Here is a 22577-nt window from a genome sequence, read left to right as displayed (position 1 = left end):
AAACACGTTACCACCTACATTATGAACAGATACTTTCTGCATAACATTAGATGTGGCACCTTATCAAACGCCTTCTGGAAAGGCAAGTAAAGTACATCTACTGGTTCCACTTTATTCGCAATGCATATGACTCCTTCAAAAAACTCCAGTAAACTGATTAAACACGATTTCCCTTTCATAAAATCATGTTTATTCTGCCTGATTGCCTTAAACTTTCCCAATACTTTGCTGTAGCATCTTTACTAATAACTTCTGATATTTTCCCTATGCCCGATGTCAAACCGACTTAATTTCCTTCTTTCTGTATCCCTTTCTGATTAAAGGAGTTGCATTCACTGTTGTCCAATTTAATGGAGCCTTTCTGAATCTAGCAAATTTAGGGGAATTAAAACTAATTATTTCAGTAGCTACTTCAAGACCTTGCATTGAATTCCATCTGGACCCAGGAATTGGTCATCCTGCAGACCCAACAATTTGTTCAATACCACTCTGATTCCAGTTTTCTTGAGTTTCTCCCTCCTTCCATTTCCCAATTTACAGCTATTTCTGGGATGTTGCTTGTACCTTCTATAGTGAAGTATGATGCAGAATGCCTCTTCGATTAATTTGCCATATCCTTATTTTCTATCATTAATAACTCCAGATGAGTATAAGATTGAGAGTAAATTTGAAGACCTGAAAATTGAGGTCCCTACTGACACTGTCTAGGTTCCTTAAGCATTGGCCATTGGGTGAGGACCTAAGGACTGTTGGCATGCATTGGAACCATACATCACTGGGATGAGTAGACTTGTAACCTGCACCATGGTATAAAATTTTTGAATGATAGCTTTTCATATTTTCACTAGTGTTCTGAGATTAGAGTAAAACCATTTTAGTAGTATTCAGAAAGCAATACTGTCCTGAGGTCTGAGTTAATGGTGCCCAAGTGCTATTGGGATTTATATATGTTTCCTCAGAGCTTTCAGACTCAGCCAGCCTCCTGGTGTCAGTACTTGTAAATTGCATCAGACATGTCTCCTGGCTTTGAAATGCTGAATGTATGCATTTTTGCAAATAAACAAAGCTGTTAACTGTAATAGCTCACCGATTGTTTGGGGTTACTGATTTCTTAAGATTGGCACTTATGACAGGAAAGGTATTTCATTGTAGTAGAAAGATGATGGCCTATCTTTGGTTCTGTATTTGAATTCAACCATTTAGCTGTTTAAGTTCACCTCAAGCTTTAGTGTAACTTATGGACCATGTAGGATGTAGGTCACATGCAGAAACTGTGGTTTGCTGTAAATGTGAATAATGAGAGCTCAAATTATAACAGCCAACAAGAATCAGCATTTTCAAGAATGGAGAGAAAATTAGAAAGAAAAATAGCTTCTGCACTTGATATCTAAAAATGAATAAATCTTTGCCAAGAAGTGCTAGGATCATGATTTTTTCTTTTCAGTTTTTCCAAACTGTAATTTATATGCGTTATTGAAACCATTTTTTGTTGAGAAATATTATTGATGAAAACACCTTCCGTGAAGTGAATTCTAATCATCGAGGCAAAAGATACTGATGTCAAGGGAAAAAAAAAAGTATTTTGTGAATTATAGCATGGTTAACTCCAGAGTAAACAGTAGTCCATTAATCTGGATTGAACTTGAACCCAGATTCCTGAAGCAAAAAGGTAGCAACTATTGAAGGTGTATTGAACTGAAGTGTGTTTCCCCACATTTCTTGAAGTACTGTTATACTTCCTGTTTTTCCTTGTAAGGCTGACTCATTAATGTTTCCTTGAATGATATCTGATAATTAGTTTGACTTGATTAGCTACACACACACTGACAGATAATTTAGGTTGACCTGCTCTGTTGTGAGGTGATGTTAGATGAGATGTTAATCTTTTGGTCTGCCTGATCAAGTAGATGTAAAAGATTACATGGCATTATTCAGAAAAGCGGGGAGTTTTGTCCTTAACATTTCCAAAACAGATCATCTGTATAATTTTTATTTGCTATTTGTGGGACCGTGCTCTCTGCATCCTGGTTGCTCTATTTGCCTACAAATTGGTGGTGGTTGCACTTCCAAAGTAAGAAATTTGTACCGCACTTTAGGATATCTTGAGATCTTGGTAGGTGCTATATAAATGCCAGATAGTTTTTGATAAAGATAAATGAAGAATAAATTTATGGTTGTTAGGAAGAGAAATTGATCACTAAAGGGAAGTCCACACTACTGAAAACACCCAGGGTTAAAATAGGCATTTCATAATATTGACTAAAGCCTGTATTCATTCACTGTTTGCATTGCCATTTATTTCAAAATGGCTGCTTATAGTACCTTCAATGCTCCTTTGCTTTGGGAAGACATAGCTTTGCTTAGTTGCATGGCATACAATGAATATAATATACACCAAGAACAAGTGGAACAAAAATCTTGAAGTACTTTTTCCAGTGTGTTTTAATTCTGTAGTGAAGTGGTAACAAGAGTAATCTCACTTTTGAGGAACTGAATGCTTTTCCCTTCATTTTTATCTATTATGTTTATCTGACATTCCCAAGACCGATGTCAAGAGGTCATTTTGTAGCATATTTCAACAAAATGAAGTTGTAAAACATTCCAAGGTACTTCACAGGAGCATTATTAATATAATTTGACATTCAGATACATGAGATATGAATAAACAAAAACTTACTTAGCGCTATCTTTATGGAGCATTTTCAAGGAGGAATGAGGTAGAGCAGTTTTGGAAGGGTATTCCAGATCTTGTGGCCTAGGCAGCTGAAGGCATAACCACTAGTGGTGGAGCAATTAAAATTTGATATTTGAGCACCCAGAATTAAAGTACAAAGATCTTGGGAGAGTTGTCGGGCTGGAGGAGGCTACAGAGTTGGGAAGGGAAGAGACTTGGATAGCTTTGAAAAGAAGGATGAGATTGCCTTGGATAAAAGCAAATTACTGCAGATGCTGGAATCTGAAACCAAAAGAGAAAATGCTGGAAAATCTCAGCAGGCCTGGCAGAATCTGTAAGGAGGGAAAAAAAGGCTTTGGGGTAGGCTGGGTTGTTTTTGTTGGAGCAGAGAAGACTGAGGGGCGATCTGAACAGGGTGTACGAGATTGTGAGACATGGTCAGAGTGGGTAAGGAGCAGCTGTTCCCCTTAGTTGAAGAGTCAGTCACGAGGAGACATAGGTTCAAGGTGAGGGGCAGGAGATTTCACGGGGGGGGATGTGAGGGAAAACCTTTTTGCCCAGAGAATAGTGACAGTTTGGAAAGCACTGCCTGGGAGGGTGATGAAGTGGGTTGCCTCACATCGTTTAAAAAGATGAGCACTTGGCACATCATAACCTTCAAGTCTGTGGGCCAAGTGCTGGCAGATTAGATTAGGTGGGAGTTCTGGTGTTTATAATGTGTTGGTGCGCTAAATGATTCTATAAATTTTGAAATTGGGGCTTTGCTGTACCAGGAGTCAGTGCAGGTCAATGAGCACGGGTGATTGATGAATGGAACTTGTTTTGAATTATGATTCAGATATAAGTCCATAGCTTCTATGGAATGGCAGTCGAGGTTGGGTTGCCACTCTGCTCCTACTTAGTTACCTTGAAATGAAGCTGCTCAGACTGGGTGAGAACAGTGTAGTGCAGCAAGTTCCTGAGATCTTGTCTCGAGGCTGGCTGAGTATGAGGTAAGGATGTCCTTCCCCCTTACGGCACTCTGCATAAAGCAGCTAAGTTTAAAAGGGTGGTGGTGCTGGTTTAAGTTGGGCATTGGAATGGGTAATCTTGAGGTCTCGGGGCTGGTTGGGAAAGATTAATGTTGGGGGGAATGCTGAGAATATTTTGGAGGTGATGGGGAGCATAGCCAAGAGGTCCTGTGGCAGGTCAGTGGTGTGGGTAGCTGACTCAGCACTATAATGATTTTAATTCTAATTTTTACTGTGAGTTACCTGAAGAAGGAGCAGCGCTCTGAAAGCTCGTGATTCTATATAAACTTGTTGGAGTTTAACCTGGTGTGAGATTTTTTCGAGTGCACAGTTGATTGATTTTACTTTGTGGATTAGAGGAGACATTGATCAGTGAGCCAGGCTTATCTGGTGTTTTATGTTTGGATGAATGTTTAGTTTTGCTCTGCATCCTCAGCTCTATTTTACTGTGGATCACAGATCCAAGTAATCTACCAGATCGAGTCACAGTGACAATGTGACAACATCCAGAAGGATCCTACAGTTGTTGCACTGCTTCATGCAGTTCAAAGCTGTAGGCAGCTATTTCTCATAGTTCAATAGTCCCACTTCAGAACTATTTGTTGCCATTTTTAAAAGCCATGTCTGAACTATTGTTTTCTTACTAAACTTTTCAATTGGTTTATTTTAAAATTATGGTTAATTGATTGATGAGGGAGGGGGTACCTGCTCTAAAGATTTTTTCGTGTAATGGTTACTTGAATTTGGAATTTAAGATAACTTATTGATAAGACCCAACACAGGAAGTTACAAATTACTAGTCTGAGTTAACTTCATTCTAGAAACAGGACTGAAAATAAGCAGGCAGCAGAACTGTGGCTGATCTTAAAGAGCACACTCAGCACTTATAAATACATGTTCCATCTTTGAACTTAAAGTTCATTAGTGTTACAAATTGGCTTACATCAACACTGCAATGAAGTTACTGTGAAAATTCCCGAGCTGCCACACTCCAGCGCCTGCTTGGGAACAATGAGGAAGAATTTAGCGTGACCAGTGCACCTAACCAGCATGTCTTTTGGGCTGTGGGAGGAAACCGGAACATCCGGAGGAACCCCACGCAGACATGGGAAGAATGTGCAGACTTCACACAGACAGTGACCCAAACCAGGAATCGAAAGTGGGTCCCTGGTGCCGTGAGGCAGCAGTGCTAACCGGTGTGCTGAATACAAAGGTGTTATTTTAGAGTGGATTTCAATATAAAGGTTGAAAAAGATTTAAATTTAAGGAGTGACTTGGAAGCTGAGTTACTTTGCAGATTGTGTTGCACTGACTAAACTCCAATTAAAATATTCTAAGTATTCATTAGAAGCCTGTTCGCACCTTATCAATTGCCTTGTGCTCCAATTCCACTCCACTTCTCCCCACATCAGCTGCACCCAACTCTGATATGGCCTCGCTCTTCTAATTTCATTTTGTAATCAGGAATATTGTAACACATAATTAACCATTGCATGGAGTGAGTAAATTGTGTTTATGAATGTGCCCATTGCAGATGGCAGGGATTGTAGTTGAATTCTTTGTGGAGTATGATTCTTGAAGCTGTCAGGGTCATGCAAATCTCATTTGAAAGATGGTGATTAGTTTGAGATATCACGTGATTTTTTTTTTGTTTACTGATTTGAGGTCCATCTAATTCATCCAACTATCCTGGTAGTTAGATGATACAATGATAATGAAGTCATTGCTGATGGGTTTGTTGACCACTGGGAATCAGTCTTTCTCAATTCATCTACAACAGATCAGATATGAAGTGATGAAAATGACCAGTGGTGGAATGTTTTCAGAACCCATAGGTCCAAAATCATTTGTTCCTCCCAAGTATGCTACATTACGTGTGCTACGTTTTAAATAATTCATATTAATTTCTAAAATTATTTGTATTTGAAGGAATCAACACTGCTGCTTCCATTGTCTCCCTAAGGTTTTATAGATTTGCCACTTCTGTTATTTTGGTCCTCAGTTTGTTGAAGCATACCTGTTAAACATTTTCCCTGATCATTTAGTATTTTTTGCTTTACAAGTGCAAAGATGGCAGACATCTGGGTCCACAGTGAATAATCAACTGATAGTACCCTCTCATTACCCATGTCCTGCAGCTGGACATAAATAGGATGCAGGACTGGCGGAGAAGTGGCAGATGGACTTCAACGCGGATAAATGTGTAGTCGTCCATTTTGGCAGAACCAACGGGATGAACGAGTACACTATCAAGGGCAGGAGTCTTAGTAGTGTTGAAGAGCAGAAGGATCTTGGGGTCCAGGTCCACAGGACTCTTAAATCGGCCTCGCAGGTGGAGGATGTGGTCAAGAAGGCATATGGTGTTCAGGCCTTCATTAATCGAGGGATTGAGTTTAGGAATCGGGAGGTAATGCTGCAACTTTATAAGACCCTTGTCAGGCCTCATTTGGAGTACTGTGCGCAGTTCTGGTCGCCTCACTATAGGAAGGACGTAGAAGCTATTGAAAGGGTACAGAGGAGATTTACAAGGATGTTGCCTGGACTGGGAGGCATGCCTTATGAAGTTAGGTTGAGGGAGCTGGGACTCTTTTCCCTGGAGAGATGAAGGTTGAGAGGCGACCTGATACAAGTTTATAAAATGTTGAGAGGAATAGATAGGGTGGATTCTCAGAGGCTATTTCCCTGGGTTGAAATGGTCGCTACGAGAGGACACAGATTTAAGGTGCGGGGAGGAAAGTACAGAAGTGATGTTAGGGGTAAGTTTTTCACTAGAGGGTGGTGAGTGAATGGAATCAGCTGCCGTCAGTGGTGGTGGAGGTGAACTCGCTGGGGTCTTTTAAAAGACTTCTGGATGAGTATATGGGGTTTAATGGGATTGGGGGTTATAGATATGTCTATAGATTGGTAGGTGTTGATGTGATCGGCGCAACTCGTGGGCCGAAGGGCCTGTTTGTGCTGTAGTGTTCTATGTTCTAAATTTAAGAATTGAGGAGGATGAATCATCAAGAAGGAATTGGGGTCAATGATAGAATCTGGTTCAGAAGGAGAAGTAGAGATAGGAAGAGAAAAATTGGATTAAAAGAGAGAGATTCAAAGGGAAAGTGGGGATGAACTGTTCTGTGGGCTGGAGCAGTTGATTGGAATTCCAGAAAAATGAATTTCATTAAAAAAGTTCTTGCAGAGTTAAGTAACAACCCTAACTATAGTGAATGTTATTGTCAGTTAATGCATAAATGCAGCAACTTCAACAAATGTATGAGCAGATTGAGATGAACTGCAGTTTCGGAAGAGCATAATAACAGGAAACAGGAACATGAATAGCCCAAAAGCTTGGCCTCAACTGCTTTCCCACCTGTTCCCCAGAACTCTTGACTCCTGTTCAAGAATCTTGTCTAATTCAGCTCAACGTTTTCAATGACTGAGGCTCCACAGTGCACTGGGGTAGAGAATTCTAAGATTCATGATCCATGGAAGAATTTCCTCCTTGTCTGTCTTAACTGCTTACCACTTATGCTCCCAAGTTCTAGATGCCCCAGTGAGGAAATATTAGAACATAGAACACTATAGCACAAACAGGCCCTTCAGCCCACAAGTTGCGCTGATCTTATCCATACCTACCAGGCCTATCTATAACTCTCAATCCCAATAAATCCCATGTACTCATCCAGAAGTCTCTTTAAAGACCCCAGCGAGTTCGCCTCTACCGTCACTGACGGCAGCCGATTCCACCCACTCACCACCTTCTGAGTGACAAACTTACACCTGACATCTCCTTTTACCTGCTCCCCAGCACCTTAAACCTGTGTCCTCTCATAGCGACCATTTCCGCCCTGGGAAATTGCCTCTGAGAATCCACCGTATCTATACCTCTCAGCATTTTATAAACCTCTATCAGGTCGCCTCTCAATCTTCGTCTCTCCAGGGAGAAGAGACCTAGCTCCTTCAACCTATCTTCATAAGGCATGCCTCCCAATCCAGGCAACATCTTTGTAAATCTCCTCTGCACCCTCTCAATAGCCTCCACATCCTCTTTGTAGTGAGGCGACCAGAACTGCGCATAGTACTCCAAGTGGGGTCTGACAAGGGTCCTGTAAAGTTGCAGCATTATCTCCCGACTTCTAAACTCAGTCCCTTGATTAATGAAGGCTAGCACACCATATGCCTTCTTGACCACATCCTCCAACTGCGAGGCCGATTTAAGAGTCCTGTGGACCCGGACCCCAAGGTCCTTCTGCTCCTCAACCCTGCTAAGAGTCCTACCCTTGATATTGTACTCCTTCATCCCATTGGACCTGCCAAAATGGACCACAACGCATCCGTGTTGAAGTCCATCTGCCACTTCTCCGCCAGTCATGCATCCTATCTATGTCATGCTGCAACTTCTGACATCCGTCCAGACTATCCACAACACCACCAACCTTTGTGTCGTCGGCACACTTACTAACCCATCCCTCCACTTCCTCATCCAGATCATTTATGAAAATGACAAACAGCAAGGGTCCTAGAACAGATCCCTGAGGCATTCCACTGGTGACCGACCTCCATGCAGAAAAAGGACCCATCCACAACCACTCTCTGCCTTCTGCAGGCAAGCCAGTTCTGGATCCACAAGGCAACAGCCCCTTGGATCCCATGCCCTCTCAATATCTGCCCTGCCAGAATTTTATATGTTCCAATAAGTTCAGAACTCCCATGAATACAAGGCCAACCTGCTCAACAGTTACTCCTAAAAGAACCCCTTCATCCTAGCAATCAATCTGATAACCTTTTCTGAATAGCCTCCAATGCAATTATATTCCTCCTTAAATGAGCACCAAACTATATTGTCCTTGAGATATGGTCTCGTCGAGCATATACTATTGCAGCAAAATTTCCCTATTTTTATATTCCATACACCCCTCCTGTATGCATTACAGACCAACATTGTTTGCCTGCCTAATTACTTGCTGTACCTGCATGCTAACCTTTGTTTCAAGTAAGGGGTCACCCAGATCCCATTTACTTGCAGCGTTCAGCATTTGCTTGGCCTACATCTATCATCTTTTGCAAACAGTGTGTGCTCCTCACAACTTGCTGAGTCAGCCATCTTTGTCGTGTCTGTAAATCAAGCCGGAATGCTTCTGGTCACTTCTTCAGAGTCAAAAATATAGATTATAGATAGTTGAGATCCAGCACTGATTCCTGTGGCAATCCCTTAATAGTGTTTCCAGACTTTCTCCACGACTGATGTTAGGTTAACTTATAGATCCCTGCTTTCTGTCGTCTCCTTTCTTGAATAGAGGCATGACATTGAAGGTTTTCCAATCTGCTGGCATCTTTAGAATTGAGGGAATTTTAAGATTGAAGTAAATGCATTCGTCATCTAGATCAATGTTTACTTCAGCTAATCTTGTTCCTTTAAAATATACTTGTAGAAGATCTTATTATCTGTTAGTTTACTCTAATAATCTATCTAATTGAGTTATCCTTTAGTATCTGAAAAATTTCCAATTTTTTTGCCTAACAATCTTTTTATCTCAATTTGATACCATTGTTAGTAACTTAGTTAGCCGTAGATAATGCATCCTGCTTGTAAAGTTTTTCCTCCTTAATAGAATATACCTTTGAAAATTATGCAATATCAGTTAAATGTTTGCCTTACTTATTTACCATCTTAACTTTTTAATCTATTTTTCCAGTTTGTATTTCGTCAACACTGTCTTCATGCTCTTCTAAATGCTTTTATTTAAGTTTAAGACACTACTTTCAGACCACTTTTAATGCAGAACTGGCATTGACCTGGTACTCGTTGTTTACGAGGGTGATGGAAATGGAGATGATCAGTAGTTTTGAAAGGAAATTAGATGACTGACAGTTGCATCTTACCCTTTTCACTCCTTGTTTCTCTCCAGCCCCAAAGAAATGCACTGACATTGTACTGGCACCATAGCCTTTCGGACTCTCACTCCTGCTGCAGAGAACTGTATTTATCCTCTTAATTGCATAGCCCTTACCACAACTACAGCCATAGAATCTACAGCACAGAGACAGGACCTTTGGCCCAAACTGATCCATGCCAACCAAAATGTGCATCTAAGCTAACCCCATTTGCTTGCATTTGGCCCATACCTCTCTAAACCTAGTCCTTTGTGGACTACAGTGCTGTGGTCAGTGTGCTCGTTGTCCTTGCTCTCATCCACATGGATTTGAAGAACCTCTTACCTTTCGAACAGGTTCTAGGCTGAGACTCTGTTAATGCAGCCTTCTGGATGTTCATACTTGCCATCTGTAGTCACTGCCTCCTGTTGCTGACCATGGAACAAAGTGTCCAGATAACATTCATGATGTGCCACAGGGAAGTGGCACAAATTGTCCAATAATCTGTGGAGATTTGTAATTCAAGGGGTGCCTCTGCCTTGTTACAAGTCACTAGATGATTTACACATTATTGAAGTTAAATTCACCATTATTTTGGCAATAGATTCTAGGTCAATACTTACATATCAGTTTTTAATTCCCCCTCTAATTTGCAAATTGTGCCTTCTGATCCTGTGGTTCTGAGAAAACAGAGCAGTTAGTCGTTGATTATGTTACCTATATCCTTGTAAATCGAAAGTACAATGATTTACTTAAATCATTCTGGGTACTCCTGTATGTGCTCAATAGCTGCAATATCCTTTAAATGCACAAGACCTATTGAGTAAATTCATATCAATTATTTGTGAAGTGGCAGGATCACCCCACTATTTTGGCTGAATACTGATCTAGTAATACCTCCAAACATTTGCTTTAGTCATTGCCAATGGGCATTGTTGCAGCAGCTTCAGTTTGTCAGTCAGGACCCTGAGGATTATTCAATTTGCATTTCTCTTTCTTGAATTTCATATGCCAATTCAGTCTCATTCCCAAGTATATTCAGAATTTCTTGTGCAGTCTACCAGCTTCGTTACATTTGCATTATCTTCAAATGTAGCCATTAAGCTTGTGACCACTGACTCCAAGTTATTTATGAAGATAACTCTAAGGATCAATCTTGGAGTTTGGCTTCATTTTAATTTTGAGAAATTGTACATGCTACGTGGAAGGAGTGGGTTTTGATAAGTTAAATTGCTTTAAAATTTTCCCTCGTGGGAATGAAGCTGCTCCTCAGTGTTTTGAGTAGGCATAGAACTCATTGCACAGTGTAAACAGGGTGGACTTTCTTGCAATTATTACAAATATCAATAAATTGCTCCATAGAATGGCAAAATTTGGCTTGGAATTTGAAACTGAAATCAAACCAAAAACATGGAAAGAGAAATATTGTTTAGCCTGTCAAGTCTGCTCCTCCTGTGCGCAATTTATCATGATTTTGTGCATAATTTTCTGTATTACATCCCATCCATTTAATTTCTTGAAAGAGCTGTGTCATTGCTAATCGATCACCAGTTTAATAAAGATCCATAACTGAAATGCATAACTTGATCTGCTTTTCAACTTGTGCCAGTGTAAGTCTCTGAGGATGAGATATATATTTTGCAGTTTTTTCAAGTTGACTTTATGGGGTGTACATTACACTGAGAATACAATTCCAAAAATGGTACTTCCTCATTTAAATCACTGTTGGGTTTTTTCTTCCAGTATGAATTTTTTTTTGATTGTATTGTATGTTTGAAAAGGGAACTCTTAATTTATGGATGGGATTGTTTATTGCCAGATTGCTAAAAGATTTGTTGCTGAGGTGGATTTTTTTATTTTGTAATGTGTTGTATGGCTTTCTCTTTTTCGCTCTTTATTGTAGGACTCCTTGAAGAAAATGATATCTTCAGGAATGCTCAAGCTGGTGTTCTTATTAGCACCAATAGCCACCCAGTATTGCGGAAGAACAGGATATTTGATGGGTTTGCAGCAGGTCTGTAACCTCTAATCAAAGGTTGTGTGCAAGTAATGTGAAAATAAAACTTAGGAACAATTTATTTTAATTGTCAAATTATATTGTATGATGTGACTGTACTTGAATGAAGAAAAAGGGAGTACTATCGTCAATACAAATGGTTTTTGTACAAAGGCCATGATCTTGATCAGTCATGTCGGGCCTCTGCTGAATGCAGACTTATATTGAAATTTCTTCCCCTTATGAATTGTAATGCAAGTCAGTCTTATGAGATGGAGAAACTGATCCGTAGCTGACTGCTCGAAGTATGGTTCTGATGGGAAGGCCTTGTGATGTGAAGCTGACCTTAGTATTACTGTCATAAGGTAACTCGAACATCAGGACAGATTTACATCAATAATCCTAATCTGTTAAAAATGGACACAACTTAATTACCAATTTTAAATATCTTTGCTTGTCTTCCATCTGTTATCTTTGTCTATACAGTAAATGGCAGAACCCTTAAGAGCATTGATAGGCAGAGAGATCTGGGTGTACAGGTACACAGGTTGCTAAAAGTAGCAGTGCGGGTGGAGAAGGCCGTCAAGAAGGCAAATGGCATACTTGCCTTCATCGAACAGGGCATTGAGTTTAAAAATTGGCAAGTCATGTTGCAGATTTATAAAACCTTAGTTAGTCTGCAGTTTGAAATATAGTGTCCATTTCTGGTTGTCACTCTACCAAGAAGGCTTTAGACAGGGTACAGAAAAGCTTTACCAGGATGTTGCATGGTATGAAGAGCATTAGTGATGAGAGGTTGGAGAAACTTGGTTTGTTCTCATTGGAATGAGGAGGTTGAGGGGCAATCTGATACAAGTCTACAAGATAGAGGAGTATGGACAGAGTGGATAGTCAGAAGTTTTTCCCAGGGTGAGAGAGTCAATTACTAGGAAGCATAAGTTTAAGGTGTGAGGGGCAAGGTTTAAAAGAGATGTACAAGACAAGGGTGGTGGGTGCCTGGAACTTGCTGCTGGGGGAGGCAGTGGAAGCAGATACAGTAGTAACTTTTAAGGGGCTTCAGACGTGAATAGGATGGGAATGGAGGCTTATGGTCCTCAGAAGTGTCAGGGGATTTTAGTTCCGATGGGCAGCATGGTCAGTGCAGACTTGGAGAGCTGCAGGGCCTGTACCTGTGCTGTAATTTTCTTTTTCTTTTTACTAATCTTCTATCTTCTACACTTCCTTATTGATGCACTGGACCATTCTATACCACCTTTTCCTTGAATATTTAAAAGTGCCAAAAGTATAAAATTAAAAATGAAGCGTTTTGATCCTGATCAGCTTTTATGATATTTTCATGTCAGTTTTACTTGTAGTTGTTGCTGGTTATAGCACTGAGAATATATTTTGACAGGACAAGCAGGAATTTGGTTTGATGTGCAAGCATCAATTCATGATAATGGGCATCTATAACACTCAATGTGAGCATGACCTAAAATGTCTGTAATTTCAATTAATGGTACTGCTTTTACCAATGGTTTATTTTTAAAGTGGAATAATTCCAGCAGGAAGGCATTTTATAGATGCCAGAAGCAAATAGCTTTTACATTACCTTATTCATGTTGTCATGTATTTTCTTGGCAACATATGAGACAGTAATAGATACTATTGCGTGACCATTATCGGTTGGATGCAAGGCAAGCTGAATTGAGTGGTGAATCCGTGACCTAATTTAAAAACACAATTCTTGTGGGGTGAATAAAACTAAGTTTATATGAAAGAAAAGAATCATGAGCAAGTGTGAAAAGCTTATTTTGTTAATACTGTGGTTCTGAATTAGTGGGAACTTCCAGAGTTCTTGCGTAAAATTATGGGAGAGGGCTGGCAGGAAACAATAAATTGGGCAGGACTGGAAAACACCTAGGTCAGCACCCCAAAGAGATGACTTTTCCCATTAGGAGACGAAAGTTTGATTTTCAGCCTCCCACCCCACCTCCCCCCAAACGACCTTTGGCAGCCAGATGTCAAGAAGGAAACTGGGCCAGCTGGATGGCTAGAATACCTACTTCTGCTCCCTCCTACCCTGACTGATTTGTGCCCAGACCATTAGACACAGGAGTCCAGGCCTGAAACATACCTGAAGACTGTAGTCAGGAGTAAAATTGAGCCTTTTATAAAGGGAACCCATTTCCATGATTAACATTTTCAGTTAATCATATTCGTTCTCTCAAATGGCTTTTGAGTGATGAATCTTCCTCCTTGTCTGTCTTCCTTTCTGTCATCAAGTTGCACTCCTACTATCTTGGGCGTCTGATTTCCAGATTTACATTAATAATCTGATTCTCATACTGCAATGGAGTAAGTTTTAACTTGGGTATAGGTAATGGAATTGGAGGTTGTTCAAGGAATTTACCTCAAATATGTTTGAAATGCCAATTAACTTTATTGGTCTTGGACTTGTTTTAAGTGGGGGCCTAAAGGTCAAAATAGATTGATTTTTTTTTTTAGTTTTATAATTCCAGCTGTATATAATCTTTGTCCTCCTTATAGGTATTGAGATAACAAATCATGCTACAGCTACTCTAGAAAACAATCAGATATTCAACAACCGGTTTGGAGGGTTGTTCCTGGCATCTGGTGTGAATGTTTCAATGAAAGGTATAAAAACATATTAAACATTACTAGTGAAAGCATTGCGTATTCTGACTGATGATATAATGGGATATATTATAGATGGCTAGATATTTAGCGCCCACATTTGATTTTCCTTATTGGAAATTTGGATAAATGGAGGAAAAGAAACACCTGCATTTACAGATATGTGACTGGAGGAGAGTATGCAGTCATTCCAGTTTGCTGGTCTTGGACATGAACACCCCCTCAATTATCCGCACTCAAGGTCTCACCTATCTGCTTGCCATGCTCATGCAGCTATTTGAATTACTCTGATTCTGAATACAGTAAAGGAAGATGGCATTTAGTGTTTGTTATTCTTTGTCCGGTGTTTTAATCCTTTAAGTAATTCATTAAAACGTATTCCAGGAACCGACCACTTGGGTAGACAACTTATAGCAACTTAGTTCCACTCCTGAAGCTGAGCAGAATATCCCATAGTCTGCTGAGCCCTGATTACCATGTCAATTCACTGAACCTTTTTCATTGTAGTAAAGGCAAGTCTACGCAACTTAATTGACCCCAGGCTCCCGTTAGTTTGTCTTTGAAGCAGAAAGCACATGACTGGGTGAGACACCATACGTGCATTTCTGATTCTTAATTATGTTGCTAAACAATTCCATTTCAAGCACAGCGATATCTAAAATCATAGAATCCCTACATTGCAGCAGGAGGCCGTTTTGGCCCATTGAGCCTGCATTGACAGCAATGCCACCCAGGCCCTATCCCCGCACTCACCTGATGAAGAAGCAGCGCTCCGAAAGCTTGTGATTCCAAATAAATCTGTTGGATTTCATCCTGGTGTTGAGAGACTTGTTACTGTGCCCGCTCCAGTCCAATGCCAGCATCCCCACATCATTCTCAGTTTGAGGTAATGCTTAGTTTAAAAAGCATGGGGTAACATCTGCTGATCTGTTGAGATCACAGAATCCCTACAGTGCAAAAGAGACCATTTGGCCCATCAAGTCTGCACTGACTATATTACCTAAGCCCTCTTCCCTGTTCTATCCCTGTAACTCTACACATTTCCCATGGCTAATCCATCTAACCTACACACCTTGGGACAGTAAGGGATAATTTAGCATGGCCAATCCACCTAGCCTGTACATCTTTGGACTGTGGGAGGAAACTGGAGCACCCAGAAGAAACCCATGCAGTCACTGGGAAAATGTACAAACTCTACACAGTCACCCAAGGCCAGAACTGTACCCGACCCCCTAGAGTTGTGAGGCAGCAGTTCTAACCACTGTGCCATCATGCCACCCTATGTATATTGTTACAATTAAGGAAAGCAGTAAGGTGGCCTGCAGAAACTAATTTTGTTGGCTGTCCACAGTTCTGTCATAACTAGATTACAGATTATGAAATCCTCCTGAAGTTACCCCTGAGAAGCTACATGGTATATCATGTGAACAGTGTAAGCATGTACAAATAAACGTTCCAACTTTTAAGCATCAGTCTTAATAAATTATCCTAAATAATTGTCATGACTGTATAGACAAGTGTCTGGATATGAGGCAACTTCTGAATATAGTTTCTGTTGGTTGCATAGAGGTATGAATTAAGTTTTTTTTATGAAACTCTTGTCACTGTTTGGGGGCTGTTGATCAACTGTTGTTTCCTCCTGGATCTAGATGGTCAAAGACTAAATGGTATACATTTTATAGTTTTATATATATTTTATATATAGTGTATATATTTGATAAATCAATATAGCAGACTACTTTTCTGTGACAAGTTTGATTAATTACTGTCCTGTTTTATCAAATATAGCCCAAAGCATTGGACTATATTTGATAAAAGTAAAATACTGCAGATGCTGGGATTCTGAAATCTTAAAAAAAGAGGTTGTATAAATTCAGCAGCTCTGGCAGCATCTGTGGAGAGAAACAGTTAACATTTCAAGTCCATATGACTCTTCAGAACTGAAAGGGGAGAAAAGTATAATTATATCGTTGGAGGCAGAATAGGAGGTCAGGAATAGGTCAGAGCTACAGAGTGATTGACAAATAGGTCATGGACACAAGACAACAGGAGTCTTAAAGACTAAAGTGCTGAGAGTGGCATAAAGGTAAGATGGCAGATTGAGCACTGACCTTTCTTCTATTAACACAATGAAAGCAAAACTGAAAAACAACTGATAGATGGCCCTGTGCACAGCCTAAAGTTGTTGAACTCAAAGTCCAGTGAGCTGTAATGTGCCTAATTGGAAGATGAGATGTTTTTCCTTCAGTTTGCATTGTGTGTCACTGGAGCATTGCAGCAGGCCAAGGGCAGGCATATGTGGCTGCATTTGGAGATGAGCATGTATGTATTCCCTGTCTATACACAGTTGTGTGGCCTGACTCTGAAGATGAACGTGTCTAATTTTGTGTCGTTGTAAACAGAGCTATAGGAATTTAAATCTCCTTCAAAAATCAAATTAACAAACTGAATAAAAGATGTGCTGCCAACAAACATTTCAAAATGGAATGTACCAGAAATGTTTGTGGGATGTGGGGATGTCCATAAAATAAATTATATTCTCTATATTATTAGCCCTTCCTCACCACCATCTCTTTCAACTCCTTTACTGTTGCTAAATTCTTACACTGCTTATCTGACATCTAATACCGGATGAGCAGAAATTTCTTCCAACTAACTATTGGGAAGAATGAGCCATTATTTTTGGTTCCTACTCCAAATGCTATTCCCTAGCAACAACTCCATTCCTTTCTGTGGCAAGTCAGATTAAACTAGTCTGTACACAACCTTGGTGTCACATTGGACTCCAAGATGAGATTCTGACTTCATATTCGTGCCATCAGTAAGATTGCCTTTTTTCACTTCCATAATGACGCCTGACTTTGACTGTCTCAACTCATTTGCTGGAATGCCCATTCTGCCCTTGTTCCCCCTCAGTTTAACTATACCAAGGTATTCTTGGCTTGTTTTCCACAATCTGTCTGCTATAAACTTGATGTCATCCAAAATGTAACTGCCTATGTTTTAACTCGCACCAAGTTCCATTCCATTATCACCCAATACTCTCTGAACTATATTGGCTCCCAGAGATGCAACATATTGATTTTAAAATTCTCATCCTTTTTTAATACCTCGCCCCCACCAAAAAATACTGGCCTCACCTTTTGGTATCTTTTAATCTCTACCAATATAACCTTACAATATCATTCATTGCTTCTCTAATTTTGGCCTCTTGAGCATCCCCAATTTTAATTGCACCATTGTAGGTTTTTAGTTGCATAGGCTTAATTCCATCCTTACACCTCTCTACCTTACTTTCTTTCTTTATGATACTTAAAACCACCAAACCTTTAGTCATCTGACCTAATATCGGCTTAGGTAGCCTGGTATCATATTTTGCTTTGTAATGCTCCTGTGAAGTGCATTATTATGTTAAAGGCACTATATAAATACAAGTTGTCATTGTCGACATTGACCAAGTCTGTTTCTGTTGGATGCTGCTCTGATTTTATTTGAGTTGGCTTAATTTTCCAACTCCTTTGCCTGTTTGCATTGCTGCAGCCAACTAAGCATCTCAGTCAACTGGGATCATCAACCACTGAGCAATAAATGGGGGGCTTCAACTTAAGATTACTGAAAGAAAAAGGACAGAGATGGGGGAAAAGAGTTGGTGAACCATTTGATATCCCAGTAGAAACAGTGGTGGAAGCATTATTCTGAAAACCTACGGAATAAGTATTTGAAAAAGTTAAAAATCTACAGGGAAAGGACAAGATAATTAAACGAAGCAGATAGTTCTTTCAGAGTTGGTGCAGGCTAAATAGTGACTTTTATGCTAAGATTTTTAAGTTAATGTCATAACAAACATGTAATAGAAAATAACTGCATTTCTTTCTGATCCAAGGCAAGAGGTAATCTGTGCAGAGAGCTACTACTGTCACCTGATAGAATTCTACTGTAGCCACTACATTTACCATATATACATGATGGCACTCTTTTTCTTCCTTTAAGACAACAAAATAATGAACAATCAAGATGCAATTGAAAAGGCTGTTAATAGGGGCCAGTGTCTGTACAAGATATCAAGTTATACCAGCTATCCAATGCATGATTTTTACAGGTAAATTTCATGGTTCTTGCACAACTATTTTTCTAACAAAAGTGGAAAACAACTTATTTTTGACCTTTTAATGTCATTTTTTTTCAATCACTAGGTGTCACACTTGCAACACAACAGATCGTAATGCAATTTGTGTAAACTGCATTAAGAAGTGCCATCAAGGACATGATGTGGAATTCATTAGACATGATAGGTCAGTACTGTATAGGAAATATTGTGGATAATTGGAGGTATATATTAGCCATAATTTTCCAGCTGGGATTTCTGAGGTCCTCCCAGGTTGTCCAACCTCTGTATCTGTTCTATATATAACTAATAAATAAAAACTTCTGCCACAACAGTGCTGGTTTCCTTTAAGTAGCTGACATGTCTCTTCTGAGTTAGTACAGAGTGTTACCCACATAATCAAAACTCTCCTAATCTGCCAGCTAGCTGTTTCCTTTAGAACATAGAACATTACAGCGCAGAACAGGCCCTTCGGCCCACGATGTTGCGCCGACCAGTTACAAAAACAATGACCCACTAGCCTATACCAATCCCTTTTCGTCCATAAACCTATCCAGAGATCTCTTAAACGCCCCCAAACTAGATGCATTTACAACTGCAGCAGGCAGGGCATTCCAATCCCTCACCACCCGCTGGGTAAAGAACCTACCCCTGACATCCGTCCTGTAGCTACCCCCCCTTAATTTAAAGCCATGCCCCCTCGTGCTAGCTTTCTCCATCCGAGGAAAAAGGCTATCACTATCCACCCTATCTAAACCTCTAATCATCTTATATGTTTCAATAAGATCCCCTCTTAGCCGCCTTCTTTCCAACGAAAACAACCCTAAATCCCTCAGTCTCTCCTCATAGGACCTCCCCACCATACCAGGCAACATCCTAGTAAACCTCCTCTGCACCCTCTCCAACGCCTCCACATCCTTCTTGTAATGCGGGGACCAGAACTGCACACAGTACTCCAAGTGCGGCCGCACTAGAGTAGTGTACAGTTGCAACATTACACTGCGACTCCTAAATTCAATCCCCCTACCAATAAACGCCAAGACACCGTACGCCTTCTTGACAACCTTATCTACTTGATTCCCAACTTTCAGGGATCTATGTACACACACACCTAGATCCCTCTGTTCATCCACACTTTCTCTCCCTCTTTGGGAGAGAAAGTAAGATTACACCTGAACAGGAAGAAGTGATGCAGCAGGATACCATTTCACTATCAATTCAGGGCATGTTCATAATCTGTGCTCCATAAAACTTTAAATTTTCCAAGGTAATTTTAGTTTGTATTGTGGGGGTGATTATCACCAGACTTCTGTTCTAAGGTGAGAGATGGCTGCTTGAACATCACCCTTATAAGGTGTCGCAAGAGAGTATTTTTCTTTCATCAAATAGAGGGATCTGATCCCTGAAAGAGTATGGGGTTTAGTACAGTTGGCAACATGGGTGTTGCAGGCTTGGAGAGCCAAAGAGCCTGTTCCTGTGCTGTAATTTTCTTTGTTCTTTGTTCAAATATACTGTTGTAATGTTTCAAAGGCAAGGCAGTTGCGGTGTATCCATCGGAATAGGCCACTCAGCCCCTTGAGCCTGTTCTGCCATTCAGTGTGATCGTGGCTGTGATGTGGCCCAAGTCCATATATCTCCTTTGGCCCATATCCCTTTAATATCTTCTCTTAACAATATTCTCAGATTTAAAATTAGCAACTAATGTAGCATCAACAGCCATTTGTGGAAATTCCAAATCTCTACCACCTTTTGTGTATATGTGTGGGGAAATATTTCCTAATCTCTTCTGAATGGACTGGTCCTAATTTTTAGACTAGAACCTCCAATCAGTTATTATTACCCTGTATTTTTTTCATCAGTATCTTGAAGACTTTGATCAAAATATCCACAACATCTAAATTCTAGAGAAGACAGACTTGATTTATCTAATGTCTCCTTATAATTAAGCACCCTAAATCCAGGTGTCATTCTGAGAAATCTACATTGGATTCCCTCCAGGGCCAATATATTCTTTAAGGTGTGCCCAGATCTGCTTACAGTACTCCAAAATAGGGTCTATTTGGGGCTTTGTATAGCTCAGTATAATCTCTGTCTATTATATTCCAGTCCTATGGATAAAAAGGCCAGCATTGCACTAGCCATCTTGATTATTTTCTGCACCTGTTTTGGCATCTTAAAGATATGCACCTGAAACCCCATGTCTCTTTGGACAACCTGTGTATTTAACTTCATATCATTTGGAAACTATCCTGATCCATTTTCCAATCCAAAATGTATAACCTCATACTTGCTTACATTGAAATCCATCTGCCAGTTTTGTCTATTCACCTTGTCTATCAAGATTCCATCATCTGCACTGTCTTCACTGCTGCCTAACTTTGTGTCCTCAGCAAATCTGGAGATATGACTTTCTTTGCCATTATCCAAGTTGTTAGTAAATCATTGTGACCCTATAACAGATCCTTGTGGGACACTGCTAGTCACATCCCACCAATTTGAATACCTACCCATTATCCCAACTTTGTTGCCTGTCACTCAACTAATTTCCCAGCCATGTCAGTAATTAACCCTTAGTTCTGTGGACTTCTTCCTGAGTGAACAGTCTCTTATGTGGGACTTATCAAATTAAGGTAAATAAATAAAACTTCTGTCCTTCATTGCTAGAGGGATGGAGTTTAAAAACAGGGGGGGGTTAACTTGCAGGTATATGAGGTGCTGGTGAGGCCATACCTGGAGTACTATGTAGTTTTGTCTATTCACCTTATTTGAGAAAGGATACACTGGAGGGGGTGCAGAAGAAATTCATTAGCTTGATTCTGTTTTCATAATTGAGAACAGAGTCACTTCCCTTTGTTTCAATCCATGATCAACTGAAATGAGCTTCTTTGATCTTTAAACCCAACTCACTATCAAACTATGTACACATCCACAGAACTGCAATTTGCCATTCATTTGGGTTGTAGTATCTGCAAGGCTGTTAGTTATACAAGTACTCAATCAAATTTGAGCGTATGTATTCTTGGTCATAAAATACTTTGTTTTCTCTTTCATTACAGATTTTTCTGTGACTGTGGTGCTGGAACACTTTCAAATCCTTGCACGTTAGCTGGAGAACCCACGCACGATACAGACACTTTGTATGACTCTGCACCACCAATAGAGTCCAATACGTTGCAACACAATTGAGTTTCAGTATATCCTGCCATTCTAATCAACAGTAACTCCATTTGTATAAAAAAAACTCTAGGGGAAAAATATAATTTGCCCAAATCTTCAGGAAGAATGTGTCAGAATTTGTACAGCTGTTGTGCATGCGTGGATGACACTAGAGCCTAAACTCTGGTGTTTTGACAGTGAAGGAAAGGAGTATCTGCTAACTCAGGATCAAGAGAAGGCTGGGCATAAATAGCATTACAACAGACTAAGCAGCCAGCAGTGGACTATACAAGGACAAAAGGCTGACACTGGTTCTGTACCCTAAATGCCAGCTTGTGAAGCTGTATTTTTCTTTGGACAAGTAGCATTGAAACAGGTGCTTGCAGGAGGACTGTACAGCGTACAGCAATCACAGCAGTGTTCTGTAGCATCTATGGACAATGGGTACTGATTGGGTTGGTGTATGTATGAAAATGTGATCTAGCACTTCTGCATTTTTGATTTTTAAAAAAAACATTTATTCAACTGAGACAACTGATTTTAATGCTTTTTCTCATGTAGCTTTTTTTTGTAATTTCAAGCAAAACCTTATTGTACTTGAATGTGTCCTGTTTTGTTAGCAGAACTAGAGACTTGCTGTAACTATACTCATGTCCCAGTATTTTAAATTCTTTCTATGAAAGAGAAATGATAACACTAATCAATTGTATCCCCACAACTATTGATTTCAATTATAGAACATCGATATGTTCTTTTTAAAGTTATTTCCAGAAGTCAACATAAGTGCTTTCATGAGACTGTACAGGGATTAAGGGAAAGTAAACATCTGAAGTGGTACCAGTATTTTACCCAGTTTTTAAAAAGTTACATGCCACCTCATTAAAACATTGTTACAAAAGTAACTTCTGGACGTGCCATTTTAGTAATGCTTCTCCCTGTAATGAAGCAGCTAGTATATATGTACGTATATACTCAGTCTCCCTTTAATAGCTTTTCATTAATGCGTATTGGTGACAGTGGGTAAAATCAACAGCTTGAAAGTGTATGCATGTACCATAACATCCTAGACTTAATATATTGTGGAGTATTCAATAACCATTATGTAGATGATAGGTAACAATAAAAAAGGGTTTAATTTCCTAG

General features: G+C 39.8%; 1 protein-coding gene across 1 annotated transcript in view; it reads left to right on the top strand.

The window, feature by feature from the left end:
- Nucleotides 1-22573, top strand: part of LOC145351054 (F-box only protein 11) — a 130229-nt gene extending 107656 nt beyond the window's left edge. The window contains exons 19-23 of the mRNA XM_080200654.1: nucleotides 11444-11554; nucleotides 14066-14173; nucleotides 18164-18272; nucleotides 18367-18465; nucleotides 21335-22573. Of these exons, the coding sequence (XP_080056780.1) occupies nucleotides 11444-11554; nucleotides 14066-14173; nucleotides 18164-18272; nucleotides 18367-18465; nucleotides 21335-21464 (557 nt within the window). The 3' untranslated portion in view covers nucleotides 21465-22573. The remainder of the gene's footprint in view (nucleotides 1-11443; nucleotides 11555-14065; nucleotides 14174-18163; nucleotides 18273-18366; nucleotides 18466-21334) is intronic.
- Nucleotides 22574-22577: the final 4 nt, after the last annotated feature.

Source organism: Carcharhinus amblyrhynchos, chromosome 12 (assembly GCF_965287045.1).
Source record: "Carcharhinus amblyrhynchos chromosome 12, sCarAmb.v2.hapA, whole genome shotgun sequence".
In the NCBI taxonomy this organism is placed as follows: Eukaryota; Metazoa; Chordata; class Chondrichthyes; order Carcharhiniformes; family Carcharhinidae; genus Carcharhinus; species Carcharhinus amblyrhynchos.
This window is presented reverse-complemented; position numbering and strand designations above follow the sequence as displayed.